Source organism: Staurois parvus, unplaced genomic scaffold (assembly GCF_062004578.1).
Source record: "Staurois parvus isolate SC_StPar_1 unplaced genomic scaffold, SC_StPar_1.0 ptg000683l, whole genome shotgun sequence".
Taxonomy (NCBI): Eukaryota; Metazoa; Chordata; class Amphibia; order Anura; family Ranidae; genus Staurois; species Staurois parvus.
The window spans coordinates 375354-402013 of NW_028318479.1; the positions used below are offsets into that span (position 1 = coordinate 375354).

At 41.8% G+C, this 26660-nt stretch overlaps 1 protein-coding gene across 6 annotated transcripts in view; it reads left to right on the forward strand.

Annotated features, from left to right (window-relative positions):
* The window catches only part of CNOT3 (CCR4-NOT transcription complex subunit 3), a 520718-nt gene that overhangs the window by 365327 nt on the left and 128731 nt on the right, over positions 1 to 26660 (forward strand). For all 6 annotated transcript variants that reach the window (XM_089652480.1, XM_089652479.1, XM_089652482.1 and 3 more), the window contains one exon: positions 23200 to 23383. In XM_089652480.1, the coding sequence (XP_089508606.1) occupies positions 23200 to 23383 (184 nt within the window). The remainder of the gene's footprint in view (positions 1 to 23199; positions 23384 to 26660) is intronic.

A 26660-nucleotide genomic window follows, 5' to 3' on the forward strand; every position in this document is an offset into this window, starting at 1 on the left:
CTTGCTTTTATACCAACCCCCCCCCCCCCCTTAAGGTCACACCCTTCAATAAATTCCAGTACTTTGCCATTTCTGTTCAATGGGGGGGCTTTGTGACTGTGAAAGATATCGGTCAGCTGTGGGTCAGCAGATGGAATTTATTATAACCCAATGTCCAGCTGAGCATACCTCCTTTGAATTAAATTCCCGCAGGAGCATCTATTACAATACTCCTTAGAAGGTGTTAGAAATGACTAGTCCATGGCCTACTTCCTTGCATCAGCCAGGTGGCCATACTAACATAAACCTCTACAGGAAACCTTCAAAGGGGGGTTTTGAGGTGATGAAACAGATGCTAAATTGCATATGCAGTCAATGTCCACTTAAGCTTCTCGGGAATAAAAAAGTTCATAAATAATCAAATGACATCATAAATGATAAGTCATCTTTAAGTGCAGTTCCTGTATTTTGCATGAACTGAGACTTGGACCCCTATCAAAAGTTCATGAAGGTAAAAATGATTGTAGGCCCAAAATAGCCATTACAGAATCCAGGATGGAAAAGATCTGGGGGCCCTAGTAGATCACAGGCTCAGCAATGGCATTCAGTGCCAAGCTGCACCATGCAAAGCTAGCAGAATATTAGTTTGCATTAAAAAAGGTACTTACGAGATAAAACTATAATTCTACAACTTTACAAAATTCTGGTCCAGCCACATCTTGAGAATGCCATCCAGTTCTTGTGAACAGACCTCAGGAAGGCTGGAGCTGGAAAGAGTCCAGAGAAGGGCAACAAAGGTAATAAGCGGAGTATAGGACCTCAGTTATGGATGACTACAAGCAGTAAACGTATTTCCCTTGGAGAAGAGATGCATAAGAACAGATATGATAGCGATTTACAAATATCTAAATGTTCATTCAAGCATAGGGAGAAAATGATTTAGTCTCAAGGAGCATAAGAAGACGTGGCCACTGAATGAAGGAGGAAAAGCAGTTTAACCATAAACTGTAGGTGGTTCTTTAATGTCAGAGGGGTAAGGATGTGAAACTCCCTTCCAAAATCGGTGGTGTCAGTGGGCAGTGTCGATAACTTTTAGATGGGCACCTTGGTGAACACAATATACAAGGATATAGGAAATGGTATTGACATGAGTACACACACATCCACACAGGTTGAACTGGATGGACTAGAGTCTTTATTCAACCTTACCAACTATGTAACTATGATGTTGAAACAGTGTTGGAGGAAGCTGCAGTAGATTTCCCCATATTAGCACTATATTGGAGATCACTTAATGCAGCATGTCTCTGTCTGCTGAACTCTTGTGCCTCTTCTCCGTCTCGCCTTGCTCCTTTGGGCACAATAAAACCTACCAAAACTTGAAGGGAATTCTATGTTCATGAACAGATAGAATGTGCAATTTTTTTTTTTTTTTTTTTTTTGGGGGGGGGGGTTGGGATTTAACTTCCCCAAAAAGCTTTGAACTCTATCCAGTGGAAAGGGTTTTCAGAAAAAAGGGGGCACTTCCTCTCTGTACCAAACAAACCTCTACCTACAAGCAGGTAACTATTGAAGATGTCCCTTCTTTCAAAGATTCTACTGATATAGAAAATTTGAGATGCTTTTAAAATCTCTCTTAACTTGTACCCCCTCGGACACCCTATGCTTTTCCCGTTTCCAAAAGCATACTTTGCATATTTTCCCACATTGTCTCTCATATGCAGCAGCTTGTAATTTATTTTTCTTGAGAGGCTTGTTTGAATTTTGGTTTACATTGTCCATGATGGCTTTTGACCCTCATAGCTGTGCCTTTCAATGTGTCTGTTATGATGTATACCCTTTAAAAAAAAAAAAAAAAAAAAAAAAAAAAACGAACTTGTCAGGCCCAGCTTTGCAAACAGCTCTCGCTGCTAGTTTTGTATGTCAAACTGCAGCCAATAGGACTAGGATAATGAATAACCAATGTAGCCCTGTTTTTCTGGAGTTTGCTGCTCGAGACATTACATTGATTGCCTTTTGCTCTTCATTTTTGTGTGGTTGCCCTAGAACACATCATGAGACATACGCAGAATGGCTCTAATCTTCATTCCTATACATATATTCTTCTGGCTGAAGGCTTGAATGGCAGAAACTGCCTATAAGAGGCACGTTACACATATGGCCTTCAGGGAATACATCTGTTTTGTGAGGCACTTGATCAATTCTTTAAAAAGATCACAGTTGGGAAGGGTTTACTTCCTCAGAGGAAAACTCCAAAACCTCCCTCCTCTGGAGCCCCTAGCTCATCTAAAAGCGGAGCACCTGCACGTTCTTACCAGGCTTCAGCTTCAAAACCTAAGTTCTGCCCTTCCCATTGGCACAAGGCTTGGCCCACTAAGGCCACCAAGCCTTTCCTAAAACCTTCACAAAAAAGATGCCCTCACTCCTAAGAGTCTCTCTGGGCCACAAACATCCCAGACCTGTCAAGGTAGAGTTCAAAACTCTAATGCATCACTGCTTTCTTTTTTCAGATCAACCACAAACTGTCCAAGGACAGTCAGATTTACAGACTGATGCCCTGAACCACCTATTGTCCCGGGGAGTCATTGTGCCAGTACCTCCCCATAGGACAGGTTCAAAGGAATTTTACTCAAACCTGTTAAAGGTACCAAAGCCCAGTGGGGATATTTGTCCTATCCTGGACATAAATTGCTGAAAAAATGCCTTCAAATTCCAAAACTTTGCATGGAAGATGGTTAGCAACTGCTTCTTTGAGACAAGGAGAACACACACATGACATCCATGGTCATCCAAGATGCTATCTGCATGTTACGATTTAACCTAATCAGCAATTTCTATGCTTAGCAGTAGCAGACAGCCACTTCAAGGTTGTTTCTCTGCACTTTGACCTATCCTCTGCTCCCAGGGTGTCTACAAAGGTCTTAGCACTCTTGCTTAACCACTTGTACTCTAGAGGATTTACCCCCCTTAATGACCAGGCCTCTTTTTGCTACTCGGTGCTGCACTAATTCAACTGATAATTGCGCGGTCATGCAATGCTGTACCCAAACGAAATTTATGTCCTTTTTTTTTTCCACACAAATAGAGCTTTCTTTCGGTGGTATTTGATCACCTGTGCGCTTTTTATTTTTTGCGCTATAAACAAAAAAAAAGACTGAAAATTTTGGAAACAAAAACTACCGTATTTTCCGGCGTATAAGACGACTGGGCATATAAGACGACCCCCTACTTTTCCTGCTAAAATGTAGTGTTTGGGCTATACTCGCCGTATAAGACTACCCCTCTAGCAGTGCACACCAGTGGGAGAAATAGTGTCCCATCATTGGTATTAGTGGAAGGAATAGTGCCCCATCATTGGTATTAGTGGGAGGAATAGTGCCCCATCATTGGTGTCAGAGCGACGAATCGTGCCCCATCATTGGTGTCAGTGGGAGGAATAGCACCCCATCATTGGTGTCAGTGGGAGGAATAGCACCCCATCATTGGTGTCAGTGGGAGGAATAGCACCCCATCATTGGTGTCAGTGGGAGGAATAGCACCCCATCATTGGTGTCAGTGAGAGGAATCGTGCCCCATCATTGGTATCAGTGGCGGGAATAGTGCCCCATCATTAGTATCAGTGGGGGGAATAGTGCCCCATCATTGGTGTCAGTGGGGGGAATAGTACCCCATCATTGGTGTCAGTGGGGGGAATAGTGCCCCATCATTGGTGTCAGTGGGGGGAATAGTGCCCCATCATTGGTGTCAGTGGGGGGAATAGTGCCCCATCATTGGTGTCAGTGGGGGGAATAGTGTCCCATCATTAGTGTCAGCCGGAGGAATAGTGTCCCATCATTAGTGTCAGCCGGGGGGGGGGGGGAGGAATAGTGCCCCATCGTTGGTGTCAGTGGGGGGGAGGAATAGTGCCCCATCGTTGGTATCAGTGGGGGGGAAGGAATAGTGCCCCATCGTTGGTGTCAGTGGGGGGGAGAAATAGTGCCCCATCATTGGTATCAGTGGGAGGAATAGTGCTCCATCATTGGTATCGGTGACACCAATGATGGGGCACTATTCCTCCCACTGACACCAATTACACTTGCTGACCTCTGTTCTAGTATGGTGCTGCTGCAGCCAGCATGTGTGGTTGCAGCAGCACCTCTATACGGCACACTTACCGGCCGCTCCTTCACTCGATTTCCGCGGGGCCGCTTGGCTCCGCCCCCTCGTCGGTGATTGGCCGCCTGTGTGCCTTTCCTGAGCTACAGTTCTGGCGGCCAATCACCGGTGAGGAGGCGGAGCCGAGCAGCTGCACGAACATCCAGTGGCCGAACTGAAGGAGCAGCCGCGCTTCCTGGACCGGATCGTCGTGGGACCGGAGCCAGGTAAGAAACAGCAGCCCCTGCCCACCCCTGTACTTGGTGTCCCTTCCATTGGAAGGGGGGGGGGGGGCGGCGGCGGCACCATGCCGCCCCCCTAAAAAGTGTCAGTATGCCGTATACCGGCGTAGAAGAGACCCCCGACTTTTGAGAAAATTTTCAAGGGGTAAAAAGTCATTTTATACGCTGGAAAATACGGTATATTTTTTTACTTTCGGCTATAAAAAATCTATAGTAAACTTAGTTTTAAATTTAGACCAAAATCTATTCTGCTACATGTTTTTAGTAAAAAAAAAAAAAATCCCAATAAGTGTATATTGATTGCTTTATGTGAAAGTTATAGCATCTACAAACTATGGTATAGATACTGCAATTTACGCCATTTTTTTGCATTACAGTGCTGTACTAGTTTAACTGACAATTGCGCGGTCATGCAACAAGGTACATAAATTTAATTTATGTCCTTTTTTTTCACACAAATTGTGGTGGTATTTGATCACTTGTGCGCTTTTTATTTTGGGTGCTATAAACCAAGTTTTGAGAATTTTTTTTTTTTTTTTTTTTAAATATTTTCTCATTTCTGTCATAAAAAAATATCCAAACAAACTAAAATTTTGTCATACATTTAGGCCAAAATTTATTCTGCTACATGTTTTTGGTTAAAAAAATCCCAATAAGTGTACAGTTGTGTGCAAAATAATAGCAGTGTGTTGAAAAAAGTGAATAAAGCTCAAAATCCTTCTAATAGCTTTTATTTCCATACACACAAATGCATTGGGAACACTACACATTCTATTCCAAATCAAAACAAGAAAAAAAATATAGCAAATTTGTGTTGTTCCTCTAAACAAAATTGAAGAAAAGTGAATGTTAGACTGTTCAAAAAAATAGCAGTGTTTGTATTCTTCTTTACAAACTCAAACATTCACTATATAAACTGAAAAATGTTTGAAAATGTTGCTTTCCTTTGAATCACTTAATATTTAGTTGTATAACCACTGTTTCTGAGAACTGCTGTACATCTGTGTTGCATGGAGTCAACCAACTTCTGGCACCTGTGAACAGGTATTCCAGCCCAGGATGATTGGACTACATTCCACAGTTCTTCTCTATTTCTTGGTTTTGCCTCAGAAACTGCATTTTTGACGTGTTTTCTATTGGATTAAGATCCGGGGATTGAGCTGGCCACTCCATAACGTCAATCTTGTTGGTCTGGAACCAAGATGTTGCACGTTTACTGGTGTGTTTGGGGTCATTGTCTTGTTGGAACACCCATTTCAAGGGCATTTCCTCTTCAGCATAAGTCAGCATGACTTCTTCAAGTATTCTGATGTATTCAAACTGATTCATGATCCCTGGTATGCGATTAATAGGCCCAACACCGTAGTATGAGAAACATCCCCATATCATGATGCTTCCGCAACCATGCTGTACTGTGGCTTGAATTCAGTGTTTGGGGGACGTCTGACAAACTGTCTCCGGCCACTAGACCCAAAAAGAACAATCTTACTTTCATCAGTCCACAAAATGTTGCACCATTTCTCTTTAGGCTAGTCAATGTGCTCTTTGGCAAATTGTAACCTCTTCAGCACGTCTTTTTTTCAACAGTGGGACTTTGCGGGGGCTTTTGCAGATAGCTTGGCTTCACATAGGCGTCTTCTAATTGTAACAGTACTCACAGGTAACTTGACCCTTCTTTGATCTTCCTGGACCTGATTGTTGGCTGAGTCCTTGCCATTTTTCCTATTCTTCTATCCATTCGAATGGTAGTTTTTCGCTTACTTCCACGTCTTTCAGGTTTTGGTTGCCATTTTAAAGTATTTGCAATCATTTTAGCTGAGCAGCCTATAATTTTCTGCACTTCTTTATATGTTTTCCCCTCTCCAATCAACTTTTTAATCAAGGTACACTGTTCTTCTGAACAATGTCTGGAACGACCCATTTTCCTCAGAATTTCAGAGAGAAATGCACTGTAACCAGCATGTACAACATTTGTTGCCTTCCTTCATTAAATAAGAACAATAATTGCCACCTGTTTTTCAAAGAATGAATGACCTCACTAATAGAACTCCACACTGCTATTATTTTGAACATGCCCCTTTCAATTAGTGATTCAATTACACAGAATCAGCAGCATGCATGTCATGACTGTTGGGTGTGTTGGATTTCTATTACTCTACTACACCTGCTAGTAAATTATTTGCCATGTAGAAATATCATTTCTACCAAAAACAGTGATTGATCAGGTTAGTGATGTCTGATTGCTATTATTTTGAACACAACTGTATATTGATTGCTTTGTGTGAAAGTTATAGCACCTACAAACTATGGTATAGATAATGGAATTTACACAGCTTTTACTTTGACTGCTCATCACATTTCTTGAGGTGCTAAAATACCAGGATAATACAAATACCCCCAAATGACCCCTTTTCGGAAAGTAGACACCCTACGCGATCTGCTGAGAGGCATATTGAGTCCATGGAAGGTTTTTTTTTTTTTTTTTTCCACAAGTTTCTGGAAAATGACAAAATTTTTTTTTTTTTTTTACACAAAGTTGTCATTTAAATTATATATGTCTTGCGCAAGCCATGGATATATGTAGAATTACACCCTAAAATACATTCTGCTACTTCTACCGAGTATGGGGATACCACATGTGTGAGACTTTTTGGGAGCCAAGCCATATACAGGAGCCTGAAATCCAGTGACCACTTTAAAACCTTGAAGGTGCGTAACTTCCTCATTTCACTTTGTCACTACCTATCAGTTTCGAAGGCCCTGAAATGCCAGGATAGCACCAAACTCCCATCCAAATGACCCCTTTTTGGAAAGTAGACACCTCAAGGAATTTAAAAAGAGGCATGGTGAGTATTTTGCAGATCTTATTTTTTTTTCTCACAAGGTTTTGAAATATAAAAAAAAAAGAAATGTTTTTTTTCTTCATTTTCCAAAAACTTGTGGCAACAAACGAGATCTGCAAAATACTCACCATGCTTCTTATCAAATTTCTTGGGGTGTCTACTTTTCAAACAGTGGTCATTTGGGGGGGTTTGGTGCTATCCTGGCATTTCAGGGCCTCTGAAACTGATAGGTAGTGAGTAAGTGTAATGAGGAAATAAAGCCCTTTAAAAGCCTGAAGGTGCTTATTGGATTTTGGGGTCCTGTACTTGTCTAGACTGCCAAAACGTCTCACATGTGGTACCCCCATACTCGGGAGAAGTAGCAGAATGTATTTTGGGGAGTAATTTCACATATACCCATGGCATGTGTGAGCAATAAATCATTTAAGCGACAATTTTGTGGAAAAAAAAAATATATATTCTTCTATTGATTCAAAATGCATCTCAGCAAATAGTTTGGGGTGTCTACTTTCCAAAAAGGGATCAATTTGGGGGGTGGGGGTGTTTTTATGCCCAGCATTAGAAGTTTATGCCACACAACACTCCTCTAACCACCTGAAGATCAAGCCTTTTTTGACACTTTTTTTTTTTTTTTTTTTTTGTTCACATGAAAAAAATCTCTGTATTTTTTGCTAGGAAATGAATTTAAACCCCCCAAACATATATATTTTTTAAGCAGACACCCTAGTGAATAAATGTGTGGATACTACAATTTTTTTTTTTTTTTTTTTGACACCTAGTACTCGCGCAGCGATTTTTGTTTTTTAAAAGCAAATTTTTTTAAACAAAATACACTTTTTTTACTTTTAATGCACAAAAACACAATATATTGGCCAATTATTTGGTAAGATATAAAAGATGATATGCCGAGTAAATAGATACCAAACATGACATGCTTTAAAACTGTGCATGCCTCCTGCAATGGTGATAAACTGCATACATTTTTAATATCCACAGGCAACTCTATAAAAGCTACCATTTTAGGTTTACAGAGGAGGTCTAGTGTTAGAATTACTGTCCTTGATCTGACGTTCACGGTGATACCTCACATGTATGGCGCAACTGCTGTTTACATACCGGCACAGGGACAATGCTTGTGCGCGCATGGGAGGGGTGAGTTTTTTTTTTTTTTTTTTTTAATCACTTTTAATGCTATCACAGGGAATGCAAATACCCCCTATAACTTCAATGGGCATTGTCATATATTCTTTTTTGAGAAATCTGGGGTCTATCAGACTCTGGATATCTCCTCTGCCCTTACATTATCTAATCAAACCAAAATCGGTGTGATCAGATGCTTTCCCAATTTACAAACGGCACTGTTTACAGTATATCCTGCGACACTGAAGTGATGAAATGCTCGTAGCTTCCAATTTCTTAGGCTATAGAGATGATTGGCACCATTCTGATCTCCAATCAGCTCTATGATCAGCTGGCAGAATCACCGGCTGCATTCTCAGGTTCCCCCAATGGCTCGGGACTGCCCGAGAAGACCATGGAAGGCAGCGGGGGAGGGGGGGTATTGTCTCCCGCTGCTTGTAAAAGCAATCCTGCATCTAATTAGCCACTAGGAATGCTTTTACATAAAAGCTGATTGCCAGCTGAAAAAAATGATACCAGGGTGATGCCTACAGCTGTAGGCATCATCGTGGTAGAACCATTCAAAGTCCAGTGATGTACCAGTACATAGCTGGTCCTTGTTGGTTATATATGCTTTTTTTTTTTTTTTTTTTTTTTTTTTTTTTGCAGCCTGTGGACTGAAAAAAATAAAGTGTGGAATGCCCACCATTAAAATATACCGCCCTGCATCCACCCACTTCTAATAGTGGGCACACATTAGGTCACACTTTGCCACATGCACGCTTGAATAAAAATTGTCCACGTATAAGTGATACCCCATATGGAAAAAGGATAACACCAAGTCCCAAATGGCGGAGATGTTTAAAGGTTTGGAAAATTCAATAAAGCAAGAGATGGGGATGATCCGGGATGATCTGGGACAATTGTTAATTAGGGTGGAGGAAATGGAGGAGAAGGTACAAGCTCAAGCTCAGACCATCCCAAAATTAGAGAAATGGATAACTGAAGATAGAAAAGAACATAAGAGATTGCTCTATAGGATGGAAGAACAAGAAAATAGAGAAAGGAGAAGTAATATCAGAGTAAGAGGAGTTCCGGAACGAACACAAGGGGAAGATCTGAAAGAGCTATCTGGTAAAATCTTGAACTTTATAATGGATAAATCGGATGAGGAGATGTACAAACTGGATGAAGTATACAGGATTGGGAAGTATCATCAAGGAAAAGGGGTAGAAAAACCAAGGGATATAATTGTTAAATTCCATAACTATGGAGATAGAGAAGAGATATGGAAAAAGATTAAAGGAAGAACAAATATTACATATGGAGGGAAAAATATCCAAATTTTTGCAGATTTGACAGCAGAGACTTTGAGAAGGAAGAGATCACTGAAACCCCAACTAGAAGAGATGAAAAAACAAAGTGTGAAATACAGATGGGGCCGTGACTTAAGTTTTATTGGGTGGAGGGATGGAACTACAGCTATCTTAAGATTCCCAGAGGATATGGAAGAATTTTGTGATAAATTTCGACTGCAGAGACAAGTGATACCTGGTTGGGAAGTGGAGGAGGGAGAGCTGGACATTTGTGGATCAGGAAAGTGGCAGCTGGTTAAAAGAGGAAATAGAGAATCAATAGATAGGGGGACTTTGGGGAGGAGGGGGGGGAGGTAAGCGGCCATGGGCAGAGTTGAACCCCTATAGAGGGATCAACAGTAGATTATGATCCGGAGGCATAAAAGGCCGGGGAGGGGGGGTGGCGGGAGGGGGAGGGGGAGAGGGGAGGGAGGGAAATGGATGATAAAGATAATACTCTGTAGGATAGAGAGAGGTATTCAAAGCAAGGGTAAAGAGAAGGATAGCTATGAGGTCTCTAGTTAAAAAGCAAAAAAGGATATAAAAAGGATGGAAGATTTACAAGTCATCACTTATAATGTAAAGGGGTTAAATTGTCCTGAGAAGAGATTTAGGTTATTTAAGGAATTACATCATCAAGCAGTTTCGGTGTTTTTTTTTTGCAGGAGACACATTTTGAGATAGAATCTAAGGTGAAGCTGAAATCCAGAGATTACCCAACATGGTATTATGCAGATTCCCCGATTAAGAGAGCTAAAGGGGTGGCAATAGGGTTCAGAAAAAATATAAGATTTGAACTGAAGGACAGGAAAGTGGACCCAGAGGGGAGATATTTGTTTTTGAAGGGTAAAATACAAGAGGTGGAGTGTACAGTAGCTAATATATATTGTCCAAATAAAAAACCAGAGGAGTACTTGAAGGGTGTGCTAAAAAAGTTGATGGATTTTAAAGAGGGGTGTATAATTGTGGCGGTAGATTTTAATTTTTGTATGGATCCACAAAATGATACAACTTCTAATGTGCAGCGAGAGGGGAGTAGATCTTTGAGACTATTAAAGAAGGTGATCCATGAATGCCAATTGGTAGATGCATGGAGAATCTTGCATATGAAAGATAAAGACTACACATTCTTCTCAAATGCACATCAGATGTACTCAAGGTTGGATTATGTACTGATAGAACATCACTTCATAGACTCAATGGTTAAAGCAGATATAGGAGTAATGACTCTTTCGGATCATGCCCCTGTTGTACTGAGGATGGGATGGGGAAAGAGGAGAACAGAAGGGGTAGGTTGGAGGTTGAATGAAGCACTTCTTAAGGACAAGGATATTGTACAGAGGATTGGGAAGGAAATTGAGAGATTCTTTAGAGAGAATGAGACTGAGGATGTGTCTAAGGCAGTGGTGGGCAACCTTTTTTTTTCAACTGAGCCAAATCTCGCCAAAACCACGATTGAAATTTATTTTGAGAGCCACATTTTTAAAACTGAAAATACATCTCCCATATAGTAATTCATCCCCCATATAGTAATTCATCCCCCATATAGTAATTCATCCCCCATATAGTAATTCATCCCCCATATAGTAATTCATCCCCCCTATAGTAATTCATTCCCCATATTAATTCATCCCCCATATAGTAATTCACCCCCCCTATAGTAATTCATTCCCCATATTAATTCATCCCCCATATAGTAATTCATTCCCCATATTAATTCATCCCCCATATAGTAATTCATTCCCCATAGTAATTCATCCCCCATATAGTAATTCATCCCCCATATAGTAATTCATCCCCCATATAGTAATTCATCACCCCATATAGTAATTCATCACCCCATATAGTAATTCATCCCCCATATAGTAAGTCCCCCCTGTGTCAATTCACTTACCTTTGCTCCGCGCGTTCCTCCCGCCGTGTTCCCGCGCCGCTCTGGTCTTCAGGGCGGACTGTGAGAGGAGAGGAGTTCGTACTGCTGCCCCGCCTACATCCTGGCTGCCCCGCCTACATCCTGACAGCTGCAGAGTCCTGACTTTTGGGGCGGCCGCCCGAGAGGAGGGAGGGGGGCGGCCGCCCGAGAGGAGGGAGGGGGGCGGCCGCCCGAGAGGAGGGAGGGGGGCGGCCGCCCGAGAGGAGGGAGGGGAGGGGGGCGGCCGCCCGAGAGGAGGGAGGGGAGGGGGGCGGCCGCCCGAGAGGAGGGAGGGGAGGGGGGCGGCCGCCCGAGAGGAGGGAGGGGAGCGGGCGCCCGGCACACAGAAGAGCCGCATTTAAGTTTGTAAAGAGCCGCATGTGGCTCGCGAGCCGCGGCTTGCCGACCACTGGTCTAAGGCAACAGTATGGGAGGCTCACAAGGCATATATAAGAGGAATTCTGATTGCAATTGGGGCAAGAAAGAAAAGAGAAAGAAGAGAAAAAATTAGTGGGTTCCTAAAGGATATATCGGAGCTAGAACAGATACACAAAAATAGAATGCTAAAAGAAATTAAGCAGAAGATAATAAAAAAGAGGAATTGGAAACTCTGATGGAAGAGGAGAGAAGGAGAGTGTATAACAAAGTGTTAAGTGAAAACTATAAATGGGGAGATAGGCCGGGAAAATATCTAATGAGAACCTTAAGGAAAAAAAAAAATAGGAATTGTATAGATAAAATAAAAAACCCTAAGGGAGAATTGGTCCACTCAAATAAAGAGATCGCAAAGATGTTTGTGGAGTATTACAGGAAGTTATATAACATCACCCCATACGATGAAGTAAATATTATGGAAAAGGTAAAAAGGGAAAAAAGGAAGATTTATCTAAAAAATGCGGGATTACCGAAAATAAAAGAGGAGCAACTAAATTCCCTTGAAGCAGAGATTACACAAGAAGAGATAAAGGTAGTAGTAAAAAGCATGGAGATGGGGAAGAGTCCAGGACCAGATGGTTATACAGCAGGGTATTATAAAAAATTTAGTGAAATATTAAACCCCAAATTGGAAAAATATATGAACGCCTTGGGAGGATAGATGGACATGAGGGGAGAATCTTTACAGGCTCATGTGGTACTGTTACATAAAGAAGGGAAAGACGCCTCGCAATGTTCGAGTTATAGGCCCATCTCACTGTTGAATTTAGACACTAAGATATATGCAAAGGTCCTAGCGAATAGGTTGAAGGAGTTTATGTCTGAATGGATACATCGAGACCAGGTGGGCTTTGTCCCAGGAAGAGAGGGCAGGGACAATGGGCTAAGATCCCTGATGCTGATACAGAGAAGTAAAAAAGGGGAGGTACCGGTGGTGGCCCTTTCAATTGACGCAGAAAAGGCCTTTGATAGAGTAGACTGGGGCTTCATGATGGACACCTTAGAAGACCTGGGAATTGGAGGTAGAATGAGGGAATGGATTGGAAAACTGTACAGCAAACCCTCTGCAGTGGTAATAGTAAATGGGGAAAAAACAGAGCCCATCGGGATGTCAAATGGAACAAGGCAGGGATGCCCTTTGTCCCCCTTATTATATGTTTTGTCATTAGAGCCTCTTCTATCAACAATAATGAAAAATAGAGATATAAGGGGAATTCAGATAGGAAGTGTAGAACATAAAGTGGCAGCTTTTGCTGATGATCTGCTGTTTTATGTGGGGAATCCCAGGATAACACTCCCAAATTTAATGAAACTGCTGAAGGAATATGGAGAACTATCAAACTTAAAAATCAATCCAAGAAAAACTGAGATCTTAAACATAAATATCCCAAAGAGTGAACAAGAAAAAATACAAGAAGAATTTCCCTTTATTTGGAAAGAAAGAGATATAAAATATTTGGGAGTAAGGCTTAGCGCGTCGTATAAAAACTTGTATAAGCTAAACTATATTTCTCTATTAAATGAAGTAAAGGGGGAATTAAAAGCATTAGAGAGAGGAATTCCATCGTGGTTAGGACGTATAAACCTGGTAAAAATGATAATTGTACCAAAAATCTTATACAGATTCCAAATGATACCAATTAAACTCCCGGAAGTTTTTTTCAATGTAATAAAAAGAATGATAACGGGACATATCTGGAGGAAGAAAAAACCGAGGGTGTCCCACGAAATACTAAGTAGAGATAAAGAGAAGGGTGGTCTGGGAGTCCCAGATATAAAGAGATATTATAAAGCAGTATTATTAGGGAGAATTTTTGATTGGACGTTTAATTCAGAGGGGAAAAGTTGGGTAAAAATAGAAAATACACTTAGTGGAACCAATTTGAATAGAATAATATGGCTACCGACACAATATAGGGGATTGAAGGAGGATTTAAGTTTGTACACTGTAAATGTATTAAGGGAATGGGATAAAATACACAAATATATGAAATGGGAATTTAATTCTATACTTATGCCACTGAGAAACAGAGTTTTTTCCACCAGGTAGAGAAGAAATAACAGGTAGATGGTTTATAAAGGAGGATGTCCAACTCAGAGATATAATGGGGGATGGGAAACACCAAGTCCCAAATTATCTTACCACTACTCCCCATGTGGTCTGGGCATCGGGGGGACTCAACGTGACTAACTTTCCCCTCGTAAATCCGAAACTTATAAGTATAGCCTGTTGTCCTCTCACAGGTTTTCTACGTCTTGACCCCATATCTGGCACGCTTGCTGGGGAGAAATTGTTTGAATGCAAGGCAGCCAGAAAAATTAATCAGGGACTCAGCGCAGATGTTTTGCTGGGGAGTATTGACATCTGAAAAGTTTTGGTTGAGGTGATTTACGAGGGGCTGAGTTTTGTGGAGCCGGTCAAATTCAGGGTCACCCCGAGCACGACAGTGTGTTGTCGATGAAATGCATAAAACACATTATACTTGCATATCTATACCTGGCCATGGCAGCAGAGAACACGGATTCATATGATGAATCTGGTGTGAACCAATTCAACCGCAATTAATTTTTTTTTAGCCCATGTTGAGGGTTGGGCCCAAAAAAAATATAAATTCAGAAACTGTAATGAGTTTCCATGTGAATGGTCTGGTCTGGCAAGGTTTGAATTTGGGTTGGCGGTGATACATTGTTGTGCATATAAAATGCTTTGATCCATAATCAATACATACATATCTTCCGTGAAAAACAGCTCCAAAAAATCAAGTGGAGTAGTTATATTTGCTATTTCCACCTGAATTCCGGGTTGGGCAGTGAATTGGGGAAGTACAGGTGCTGCAGAATTTATGGGCTGCCAATCGGGATTTGCAAGCATATCCGGAAAGGATACTAGGGGCTCTACGGGCCTGTGTGCGAATTCTTGGTAATTGCAGGACAATACTTGTGCTCGCCACCGCACCAGCTTATACTGCACTTATGGAACTTGCCAGGTCGCCAAGTCATACTGCAGTGCTGGTATTATTATTATTATACAGGAATTATATGGCACTGACCGTTTGCTCAGTGCTTTACAATGTAATGGTAGACAATACAGAACAATACAGTTCAATACAAGAGGCTTAGGAGGGCCCTGATCCTCGGAGCTTACAATCTAAGAGGTATGTGAAAGACCAGGATGTACTAAACCGCTGGTGCTCGCCAGTTTACCAAAAGGTAGCGACAAGTGCTAACAGAGATCAGGCCTGATTCTGCGAACACTGCGGTTTTGTGTGCAATCTATCAAGTGACAGTGACCTACTGACACTGCACTTGCTGGAGTAGAAGGGGGGGGTAAGCGTAGGGGCTAAACGCAGGTGCCTGGGCTGATCCCGCTAATGCTGCGTTTTTGGGGACACTATACTAATGTAAACGCTGCTATAGTGCTGATCTGATCAAAGATATTGATCCGTTCAGACACTATACTAGCAATGGAGGTTTATTGTGTTCGAGCGTCTTCCTGGTAATCAAGGGATTAAATGTGATTATTGGTGTACTGACGGGCAATCTGACGCTATCTGGGAGGGGCGTGAAAAAACCACGGGAGCGTGAATCACGTGTATATATGTGATTTTGCGCACCTGTGCCGCCCTGCAGCAGTATTTCTGCTATAGGGCGGTCAGGAAGCGGTTACATAAGCGGTTTGTGTTACGGCGCTGCGTTACTTTAACTGTTAATTGCGCAGTCATGCAACGCTGCACCAAAATGAAATTTACATCCTTTTTTTTCCCCCACAAATTGGGCTTTCTTTTGGTGGTATTTGATCGCCTGTGCTGTTTTTATGTTTTGTGCTGTAAAAAAGACCAACAATTTTGGGAAAAAAACAATATTTTAAACTTTTTACTATAAAACCTGTCCAGTAAAAAAAAATTAATCAAATTTCGGCATAAATTTCAGCCAAAATGTATTCTGTGACATCTTTGCTAAAAAAAAAAAAAAAAAAAAATCCCAATACCTGTAAATTAATTGGTTTACGTGAAAGTTATGGCGGTTATATACTGGATTTTTTTTTTTGTATACTAATAGTTGCGATCAGCAACTTATGGTGGGACTGCAGCGGAAATTCTGACACTGGGGGGGAACTGACTTAGGGTCACTGACATCCCCCAGTGACACCAATACAGTGATCAGTCCAAAAAAAAAAAAACACTGACACCGTACTAATGGCACTGGGGAGGAAGGGGTTAACATTGTGAGGCAATGAAATGGTTAACTGTGTGAGTGGAGTGTTTTACTAGTGGGCGGGGCTTGTGTACTTCACAGGAACACACTGATCCAGAGAGCTAATCTCTGCTCTCAGGAACAGTGTGCTGGGAACTGACAGGGAGCAGAGCTGCAGTGTAAACACTGCAGCTGTGCTCTGTGCCACTGTTTGCCGGCAATTGCCGGGACCGGTGGTTAATCACCGGCCGGGAACCGGTGAATGACACCCGCAGCCACGATCGGTGCCGCGGGTACGGCGGTCACGCGCTCCCCCTACCCCGGAATGCGTGATCCTGCTCACAGGGCCGCCTTGTAGCAGTATATGTACTGCGGGTTTTCCCCTAAGGGTTAATTGCTCATAACTCAGAGCTTCCAGGTGACGGGCTATCCAGATGACCTTCTCTTGAAGGACACATCATCCTTTCAACTTTCAAAAATTGTCCAAAAGACATTTTGGGCATCCAGTTGCTCCAGGCTTTTGACTGGATGATCAGTTTTAACAAATCTGCACTCCAGCCTTCCCTGCACCTAGAATACGTGGATCTGATCCTGAATTCATCTAATGCTAAAGTCTTTGTTGCAAAAAAGAAAGTTCTTTAAGAGCTCATACTCAGCAATTGAGATCCAAGAGAAATCCTGCAGTGAGATTTGCAATGATAGTTCTGGGTCTAATGTTCACCCAGTTCCACTCAGGAACTCTAAATGTTAACATTCTATCAACAGGGAAAAAAGCAGGCTCTTTCCCTTGACTTAAACACCAGAGGGCACATCTAAGTGCAGCAAGTTGAGTAAATTGTGTCCAGAACCTGGTATCCTCTGGCTCTGGCCTCATGCTCTAATTATACCCTGATCTCAGTTCAGACTAATCTCTGCCTTCCCTCCATTGAGAACTCTGCCTTGCCTCGCTCCACAAAATAGAGCAAGAGAGAAAAACAATGATTCCAATTGCACTGAACTGGCATAGAAGAACCTGGTATGTAGAAAACCTGGACCTCTTGCAAATGACCTCTGGCCTCTTCCCAAATAGTCAGATCTGCTGTCTCAAGGCCCTTTTATTCCACCCTGCTTCACATTCTCTGACTTTATTGATATTGCTGTAGAAACCCAGGTCTTAAAAATCCTTATCTTACTGAAAGGTAGAAAAGCCACTTATACTTCTTGGAAATCTAACCTTGCCTTGTGGTGAGTACAGTTCAATTTAGACCCAGAGACTACTCTGTACCTCGCATTCTGGCCTTCCTGCAAACAGGTCTTGACCAGAATATAGCTCTTGCCACCCTAAAAGAGCAGCTATCTGCCTTATCCTTCCTTTTTCAAAGGCCTTTGGCTTCACACTTTCTTTAAATCTTTATTTAAGATGTTTATTGTGATTATGCCACACTTTCAGTATCCTGTGCTTCTCCTGGACCTTAACTTGGTTCTCTCTGCAGTGCAGAAACCACTCTTTGAACCCATCAAGGATATTTCATTGGAGATTCTTACCAGCAAATAAGACTTTTTGGTAGCCATCACATCTGTTAGACATGATTCTAAACTGGCAGCCCTTTTCTTTAAAAATACGAGAAGCTTGTATTATGCCCAAGACCATCCTTTCTTCCAAACGTGGTTTCATTGTTCCATCTCAATTAGGATATTCTTCTATCCTTGTGCCCTGTTCCCGGGCATCAAAAGGAATTCTCTCTACATTTCCTTAACTTAGTCAGAACCATTAGAATGTGCTTCAAAGCTGCTGCTTTCATTAGACAAATGAAATTCCTGTTTCTTTCCTTGGGACTTTGCAAGGGGTGCTTTACAAGTCTCAGCATTCAGTGCAGCTGAGGAATCTCGGCTAACCATTTGACTCGTAGGTATGCAGAATTAACAGAAGGGGATTTGAGTGCTGGAATATTAACCACTTCCCATATGCTATGGTATTCATACCCCTTGAAATTTTCCACATTTTGTCATGTTAACCAAAAGTGTAAATGTATTTTATTGGGATTTTATGTGATAGACCAATGCAAAGTTACAATAATTGTGAAGCGGAAGGAAGATGATAAATGGTTTTCAAAATGTTTTACAAATAAATATCTGAAACAAACAATTGGACGGTCATGTAAGATTTTTTGGGTCCTTATGTATTTTAAGCAAATTGTAGAAAGTATGAGTTCTGGGAACTTTTACCCTAATGAACTCCCACAATTCCTTGTGAATTATGCCCCCCTCCAGGACATGATCGATCAGCTCATGGAATTTATAAACAAATTTTTCAAAGTTACAGGAATAGGACGATACCAGCTGTTGTTTTCCAAATCCTCTAACACATTACTTATATTGTGTGTTGTCCATAATGACTACGTTTCCATCCTTGTCAGCCAGTGTTATTGTAATATTGTTATTTTCCAGTGAGGGACTCTATCTGGAATTTTTCACTTTCCCCTAATAGATCTAAGATCGCCCGATTGACTTTCTTCCAACAGGAGAGTCAGATCCTCAAGGGCTCTGAACGCCCTACTGGTGTACTGAGACCAATCGACTGACTGTCAGATCGTCTGTCTGATTTAGCATGTGCACACCTAAGGAAGAGTTTTCCGGCAAATTATTGGATATCTTTGACCACTTCGAACTAGTCAGCATTCTGGTGTGGACAAAAACGCAAACCGCGAGACAATTTTTTTTTTCGGCTTGAGTTGGCGTATGAGGGCAAGTTAACAATATTTAATGCAGTGGTTAAGTTAAAATCGGATAATGTAATATGCCCTGACCTGATCCCTGTAGAAGAGTTGAAAGTGCGCTAACTGTGCTTGAAGAATTGGAAAAAGATTCTGATTCACCCACCACCTCACCTTCTGTGTGAGAGGGTCTCATTGTGAACCTCCTGAGAATCATTGTTTTTAAAAGCAATGTACCTTTTACCTTTTCGTATAATAAAGTATACAGTTAGGTCCATATATATTTTGACACAGGCACAATTTTCATACTTTTTGGCTCTGTATGCCACCAAAATTGGTTAAAACAAAACAATCCAAATGATTTTGAAGTGCAGACTTTCAGCTTTAATTCAAGGGGTTGAACATAAATATCAAGTACAAATTTTAGGAACTGCAACCATTTTTATAGTCAAGTCCCTCCATTTTCAGGGGCTGAAATGTAATTGGACAAATTAATATAATCGTATATAAAATGTTAATTTTTAATATTTTGTTGAGAATCTGGGCAGCACAGTGGCTAAATGGTTAGCACTTCCGCCTGGCAGTACTAGGGTAATTGGTTCAAATCCCAACCACGGCACCACCTGCCTGGAGTTTGCATGTTCTCCCTGTGCCTGCGTGGGTTTCCCCCGGGTATCCAGTTTCCTCCCACACTCCAAAGACATGCTGGTAGGTTAATTGGATCCTGTCTAAATTGGCCCTAGTATGTGTATGTATGAATGTGAGTTAGGGACCTTAGATTGTACACCCCTTGAGGGTTAGGGACTGATGTGAATGTACAATATATATGTAAAAGCGCTGCGTAAATTGACAGCGCTGTATAAGTACCTGAAATAAATAAATAATAATAAATCCTTTACTGACAATGACTGCCTGAAGTCTGGAACCCATGTACATTACCAAAGACTGGGTTTCCTCCTTTCTGATCCTTTGCCAGGCTCTAACTGCAGCTGTCTCCAGTTGTTCTTTGTGTGTCTTTCTGCCTTTAGTTTTGCCTTCAGCAAGTGAAATGCATGCTCAATCGGGTTGAGATGAGGTGACTGACTCGGCCATTGCAGAATAGTCCACTTTTTTTTCTTTCTTTTTTTTTTCTTTTTTTTTTTTTTTCTTCAAAAGATCTCCTGGGTTTCTTTTGGAATGTGTTTTGGATAATTGTCCATTTGCACTGTGAAGCACCGTCCTATCAACTTTGCTGCATTTGGCTGAATCTGGGCTGACCGTTTATCTCTAAACATGTCAGAATTCATCTGACTGCTTCTGTCTTCTGTCACATAATCAATAAACACCAATGACCCAGTGTCACTGGAAACCATGCATGCCCATGCCTCCACCATGTTTTACAGATGACATTGTGTGCTTTGGATCATGAGCTGTTCCAAGCCTTCATGCTTTTTTTTCTTCCCATCATTCTGGTACAGATTAATCTTCGTTTCATCTGTCCAAAGAATGCTTTTCCAGAACTGTTCTGGCTTTTTTAGATGTTTTTTTGGCAAAGTCTAATCTGGCTTTTTTATTCTTCAGGCTTTTGAATGGTTTGCACCTTGTGGTGAACCCTTTGTATTTGCTCTCTTGATTGTAGACTTTGACAATGGTATGCCCACCTCTTGGAGAGTGTCATTCACTTGTCTGGATGTTGTAAATGGTTTTTCTTTACCATAGAGAGGATCCTGCGGTCATCCACCACTGTTTAATTCCGTGGACGTCTATGCCTTATGTTGCTGAGCTCAGTAGTACGTTCTTCTTTCCTCAGAATGTACCAAACTATTGATTTGGCCATTCCTAATGTTCCTGCTATCTTTCTGATGGATTGTTTGTTTTTGAAGCCTTACAATGGCCTGTTTCACTTGCATGGACAGCTCCTTTGAAAGCATGATGCAGATTCACAGCAATAGATTCCAAATGCAAATGCCACACAGAATCAACTCCAAATCTTTTACCTGCCTAATTGATGAATAAATAACGAAGGAGTAGCCCACACCTGGCCATGAAATGGCTTTTGATTCAATTGTCCAATTACTTTACCCCCCTTCCTGACCAGACCATTTTTGCGTTCTGGTGCTGCATTACTTTAACTGACCATTACGTGGTCATGCAATGCTGCACCCAAATCAAATTTAAGTCCCTTTTTTCCCCACAAATAGAGCTTTCTTTTGGTGGTATTTGATCACCTATGCGTTTTTGTTTTTTTTTTGTTTTTTTTTTGTTTTGTTTTTTTTTGTTTTTTGGGGTTTTTTTGCGCTAGAAAAGACCAACAATTTTGAGAGAAAAAAAAACAATATTTTTTACTTTTTGCTATTAAACATGTCCAGTAAAAAAATTTTAAAAATCAAATTTCGTCATAAACGTAGGCTAAAATGTATTCTGCTACATGTCTTTGCTAGAAAAAAAAGTCCCAATACATGTAAATTTGTTTACGGGAAAGTTGTAGTGTTTACAAATGGCGGTATATATACTGGGGTTTTTTTATTTGTTTTTTTAATAGTAATGGCAGCGATGTGTAGACTTATAAGCAGGACTGCGGCGGGCATTCTGACACTGGGGGGGGACTGACTTGGTGTCACTGACATCCCAAGTGACACCAATACAGTGATCAGTGCTAATAAAAAGCACTGACACTGTACTAATGGCACTGGGCAGGAAGGGATTAACATCTGAGGGTTAACTGTATGCTGTTTTACTGGGGGTTGTGTACAGTTGTGCTGAAAAATTTACTTACCCTGGCAGAAATTGTGAAATTTTGGCATTGATATTGAAAATCTGACCATGTCAAAAAATGCTTTTATTGAAGGATGATTATCATATGAAGCCATTTCTTATCAAATAGTTGTTTGGCTCCTTTTTAAATCATAATAACAGAATATATATATGTGATTTTGCACACCCGTGCCGCCCTGTAGTGGTAAAAGTGTTTAAAGGATAAGTTAACCTTCCTCAACATGTTACATCTGTATTAAAGGTGTAACATTTAATCTGTTCAGCAACCTTTCCCCACACCAGCACCATGAGAGTTCTGTGAAAGAATGCACTACAAGTACTGTGTGCCATTGCGGATACGGCTTGTAGTAATCTATTAACTGCGAGGACACTGATGAGTGCTCTCTTTGTTCATTTATTCTTTTTGCTCTGTAGTAACTGTCTGTATGGGAGGCACAAGCAGACGGCTCTCCGAAGAGTACAAGAGCCTGGAGCTTGATCATAGGTGCAGTGATCTGCAGGATCCTTAGAAAAAAATTGTACATTTTTTTTTTACCTGCAAATGAATGTGCATTTATTCTTTAAAAAAAGAAAGTGAACATATTCTTTAATAAAGCCTTGTTTGGATTACCTGAGTGTGTGTTGCAAATAAAAGGATGTATCAACCATCAGTCAACATACGGATGGGTGGGATGTATAAAGAGGGAGAGGGTACAAGTGGCATTTGAAAGGGTGACTTTGTCACCTGGATTGTTAATTGGAAATGTAAGTGGCCTTCATTTTGGTTAATGTTAGCAACAGAGTTAAACAGGCTAAACCATAGTTATGTGGAAAAAGTACCGTATTTATATTGCGGTGCTAGGTTCATTACAATATTCTTTGCACCAAAGGTGTAGTTGTCCTTTCATTCAGGCTACGTTCACACTGCCAACAGAGAAAAACGGAAAGTAATCATGGCAGCTGCCGCAAGAGGAGGAGTAGTGCATTTTTATAAGACAAGGCACTACATTTTTTTTTTTTTTTCCTAAATTTTATGGAATATCACTTTTTGATACTCCATTCATTTCTGTGTGTGTCTACTGAGAAGCTTGTGATTCAGAAACACAGGCTTGAACAGAGACCTGCAGAACAGTGAGAAAAACTGCAGCAGTGTTGCAGTTTTCCACACCGCTCTGTTCCACAGGTGACAACTCCACAGAAAGTATGAATGGGTGCACACAGAAAACCATTGTTTCCAAAATACCTTTTTTTGTGTACTATGTAATGTTCATCTTGTATTTCAATAAAAAATGATTGTAGCAGAAAGGATAAACCTCCGTTTTCTGTAGCTGTGCTTCACTCCCTCCCAGGTACCACAGTGAAATTATGTTTACACCTAGGGAAAGGTTTGCTTTGTTACAATGAAATGTGATTTAGTGCAAGGAACAGTCATTCGTAGCATTTATTAGTGTGTTTGTCTAACTGGCCTCAACCAGTAGGATTGAATTTGAGGTTGCTACATACCACTGTTCTCTATAATATTATGAAGGTTATTATTTGAATTTTGATATTTTTTTCTAGGAAAGAGACAAACAGTGTCTCCCAGCCATCAAGCAACAGCAGTAATACCAGCACTGCGTCCAGTTTACTATTACCCTTAAGTGTAAACTCTCCAAGTTCACCAACACCAAGTTTCGGTGACCCTAAACCCAGCCAGCCACTACTTAACGGCCCACCTCAGTTTAGTTCTACACCGGAGATAAAGGTGAAAAAAAACTGCATTATTTCTGTGAAATGTCTGTCTTTGCTAAATGAAAGTCTCAAACCCATGTGCACATGCCTTTTTAGTATATGTGTGTAATTTGTATATAACTAAACTAAAATGCATACAAGTACATTTTTTAGATCTTTACTTTATCAAACTTCAAAATCTTTTAGATTGATAGCAGTAGCCTTGACATTATAGTGTGGAAATGAATATATGATTTTAAATTTTGACATTTAGAGAGATACAATTTCAAGTTTTGGGTTTACTGACACTTTAGTTATGGTGGTAGGAATTTAATACTTATAGCTTGTGTAAAGGTACCCACGTATCCGCACAAAACAAGCACGTGAGGAAGACTATTTGCATGCTATTATTTGTGAGGATGACTGACGATTGTGTGCATTATTTTGTTAAAGCGTGATTTGACCATTTCTTAATCTGGACATGAATGTTTGCTGGTCCATTGGTTAAATCAATATGTTTGGAGATGCTGGCTAACAGTGTCTGGCAGTTCAGTTGCACATGCTCCGGAACAATGAGGGAATAGATTGCTCATTGTCATCCTAATATTTATTTAAGCATAATTGTTTGCAGCACAGTTTACTCTTCATACAAACAGACTTGCCCTATACTCTGCACCTATTCCATGAGTACCCAACAGGGGAATACGCTCAGTTGACCAGGTGAAAGAAAGTCCATGCAAAAATTGCAGGGGAACATTCACTCTGCTGAAAGAGTGACAATGCACCCTTGCATTTAGCCAGGATCCTGTTCTAACCCCATCTCTGGTTTTGATTCTATCTCTAGGTGGGTGAATTATGTCACAATCTTTGTCTCCGTCAATCAAAGGAAACTTTGTATTCGTTCACTTAGCCTGACAAAAAATTTTTTGGGTGTGTAACAGGATGTGAATCCCACAGCTGGAACAGTGTTGTATACTGTATGTAGCTGAGGGGGTTACATGCAGTTTATACAGTATGCCCAGCAGGTGTACCAGTTGGTGTAGGAAATAGTGCATTTGTGCCAGTTTTGCTCAAGCAAACTAGTTAAAGTGAAAGTAAAGCTGGAGAGCAATGCAGTACCACTTGCTCAATTCCAATCAAGAAGTCTCCAACAAAATTTCTTGTCAACCTGGATCAAACAGGCTCCTTGTCTCCAATTTTCCAAGGCTCCTGTCCCGCCAAGCAAGGAACTCCCTAGTGATTAAAATGAATGGTATTCGTTTGTGCGATTTGTCGGTTTAGCAGAGCGTTTTGAAATTTGTGGGCAGCATTGCTGAAAATTTGCCTGTGATTCAAAATACCCAGATGTGCACAGAGCTTTAAAAGGTCAGGTATCGGCCTTATCCATTCTTTTTTCAAATGCCTCTGGCTGTGCTCTACCTTGTATAAAAGAAACACAACTTAATTCAGGGTGTGTCTCATATTAAACTCCCCCTTGTAACACCGTTTTCTTTCTTGGAATCTCAATTTGGTTTTCTCTGCCCTGCAGAAACCACTCTTTGAACCCATCAGGGATATCCCCTAGAGCAGGGGTGTCAAACTCAATTTCATGGTGGGCCGCATCAGTATTATGGTTGCCCTCAAAGGGCCAGTTGTATCTGTAAGACTAGATGTCCAGAGCACCCCACCCTCCCTGCATCACAGTGCACTCCCCTTACCTTGTGCTGCTGCCTGGAAGAAGCTGGAGACAGAGATGGGAAGCGGAAAGTGCATGGTCTTGAGGAGTACCAAAGGAGGGCTGGAGTCAGTTGCCGAAGTCTGTAGTGGAGGTGGAGAAAAGGGGGTGCTGCGGCTGCACAGAGAATTTCAGAATTTGTAGGAGTTCTGTCGTCCTCTCTACTGAAAATTGCTGAGACCAAGGGTGGGGGGTTACAGGAATGAGCCTCTCTGTGGCTGCATGGAGAAGAGTAGGATCTGGAGGAGATCTGTCCTCTCTTGTGTTGACTTCTGAGACAAGGTGGAGACAAGGGAGTGCCACAGCTGCAGTAGAGGTCTGAGGGCCACATGAAATGGCCTGGAGGGCCAGATTTGGCTCTCGGGCCTTGTGTTTGACACCTGTGCCCTAGAGGATCGCTCATGCATGGCCTTTTTCGTCACTATCATATTGTCCTTATGCCCTGCTCCTAAGCATTTAAAGGAAATCTCTCTGTTGCCTGCACACAGAGCCATTAGAGTATACCTCAGGGCTACTGCTCCAATCAGACAGACATGAATCCCTCTTTGTCTTGTTTTCTATACCTTGCAGGGGGGACACCCTGCTTCAAAGTCCACCATTGCACAATAGATATGGAATCTGATTTGCAAGCGCTTACATTCTTAAAGAGAATCTCTGCTTTTACATGGCCATTCCACCAAAAATGGTGGGAGTCTAATGGGCATTTCAGCATCTCTTATCAAAGTTTTACTAGGTGGATGTTCAAACCTCTGCTAATGCAGCTGTCAGGAACCGCCGCGGCGTGTGGCTCGGCGCAGTGTGCCGATTCGCACTGGTGTGCAGGCACTAGGTCCTGGGCAGCCGCGACGATGGCAGACCTCGCACATGCGCCCTCGGGACCGCTGGCGCGCGCCTGGCACCAATGACAGTGCAGGGCGCGGTTTTTAAATCAGCTCTGCACTGACACTGGTTGCCGTATGGTCTTATCTGCTGTTCCTGCTCCTGTTATTTGTGCTGATTGATTGCTGCCGACCCTGATTGATCCTGACCGTGCTGTCTTCTCCTGCCCTGACCCCTGGCTTGCCTGACCTCTCTGTGGATGCCCCTTATTGGATTTGACCTCCCGTTGCTGACCCGGCGAGTGACCCGACTATTCTCTGCCTGCTGCCTTGTACCGCGTTTTTCCCACGGTTACCGACCCAGCCTGTCTGACCACGCTTCTGCTCAGCGATCCATCCGTCCTGCTCGGACCCATCCGCCTCTTCACATCAGGCTCTTATCCTTGCAGATACCTCTGGCAGATCCCTCTACCATGGGTGGGTGTACTCAGGGGCCGCGACCTGGTCTCTGTCTGCTCCAAGTCCATCCCCACCATCAGGGGCCCTGGTGAACAAGCAGACTGGGACTTAGACTCCGCGCTCTGGGGAATCCTATCCCGTGGGTTGCTAGAGGTACCGCCAGGCGGTACATTACAGCAGCAGTTGGCAACAAGGCTCTCGCTGCAACTCTCTGATGTTGAGTCTTCTGACCTTCATTGTTGGGCCTGTTGGCACAGTTATGTTTGCCTCATTCCACACGCCACATTGCCACATGTCCTTTCGGGCGAAACGTACGTCAG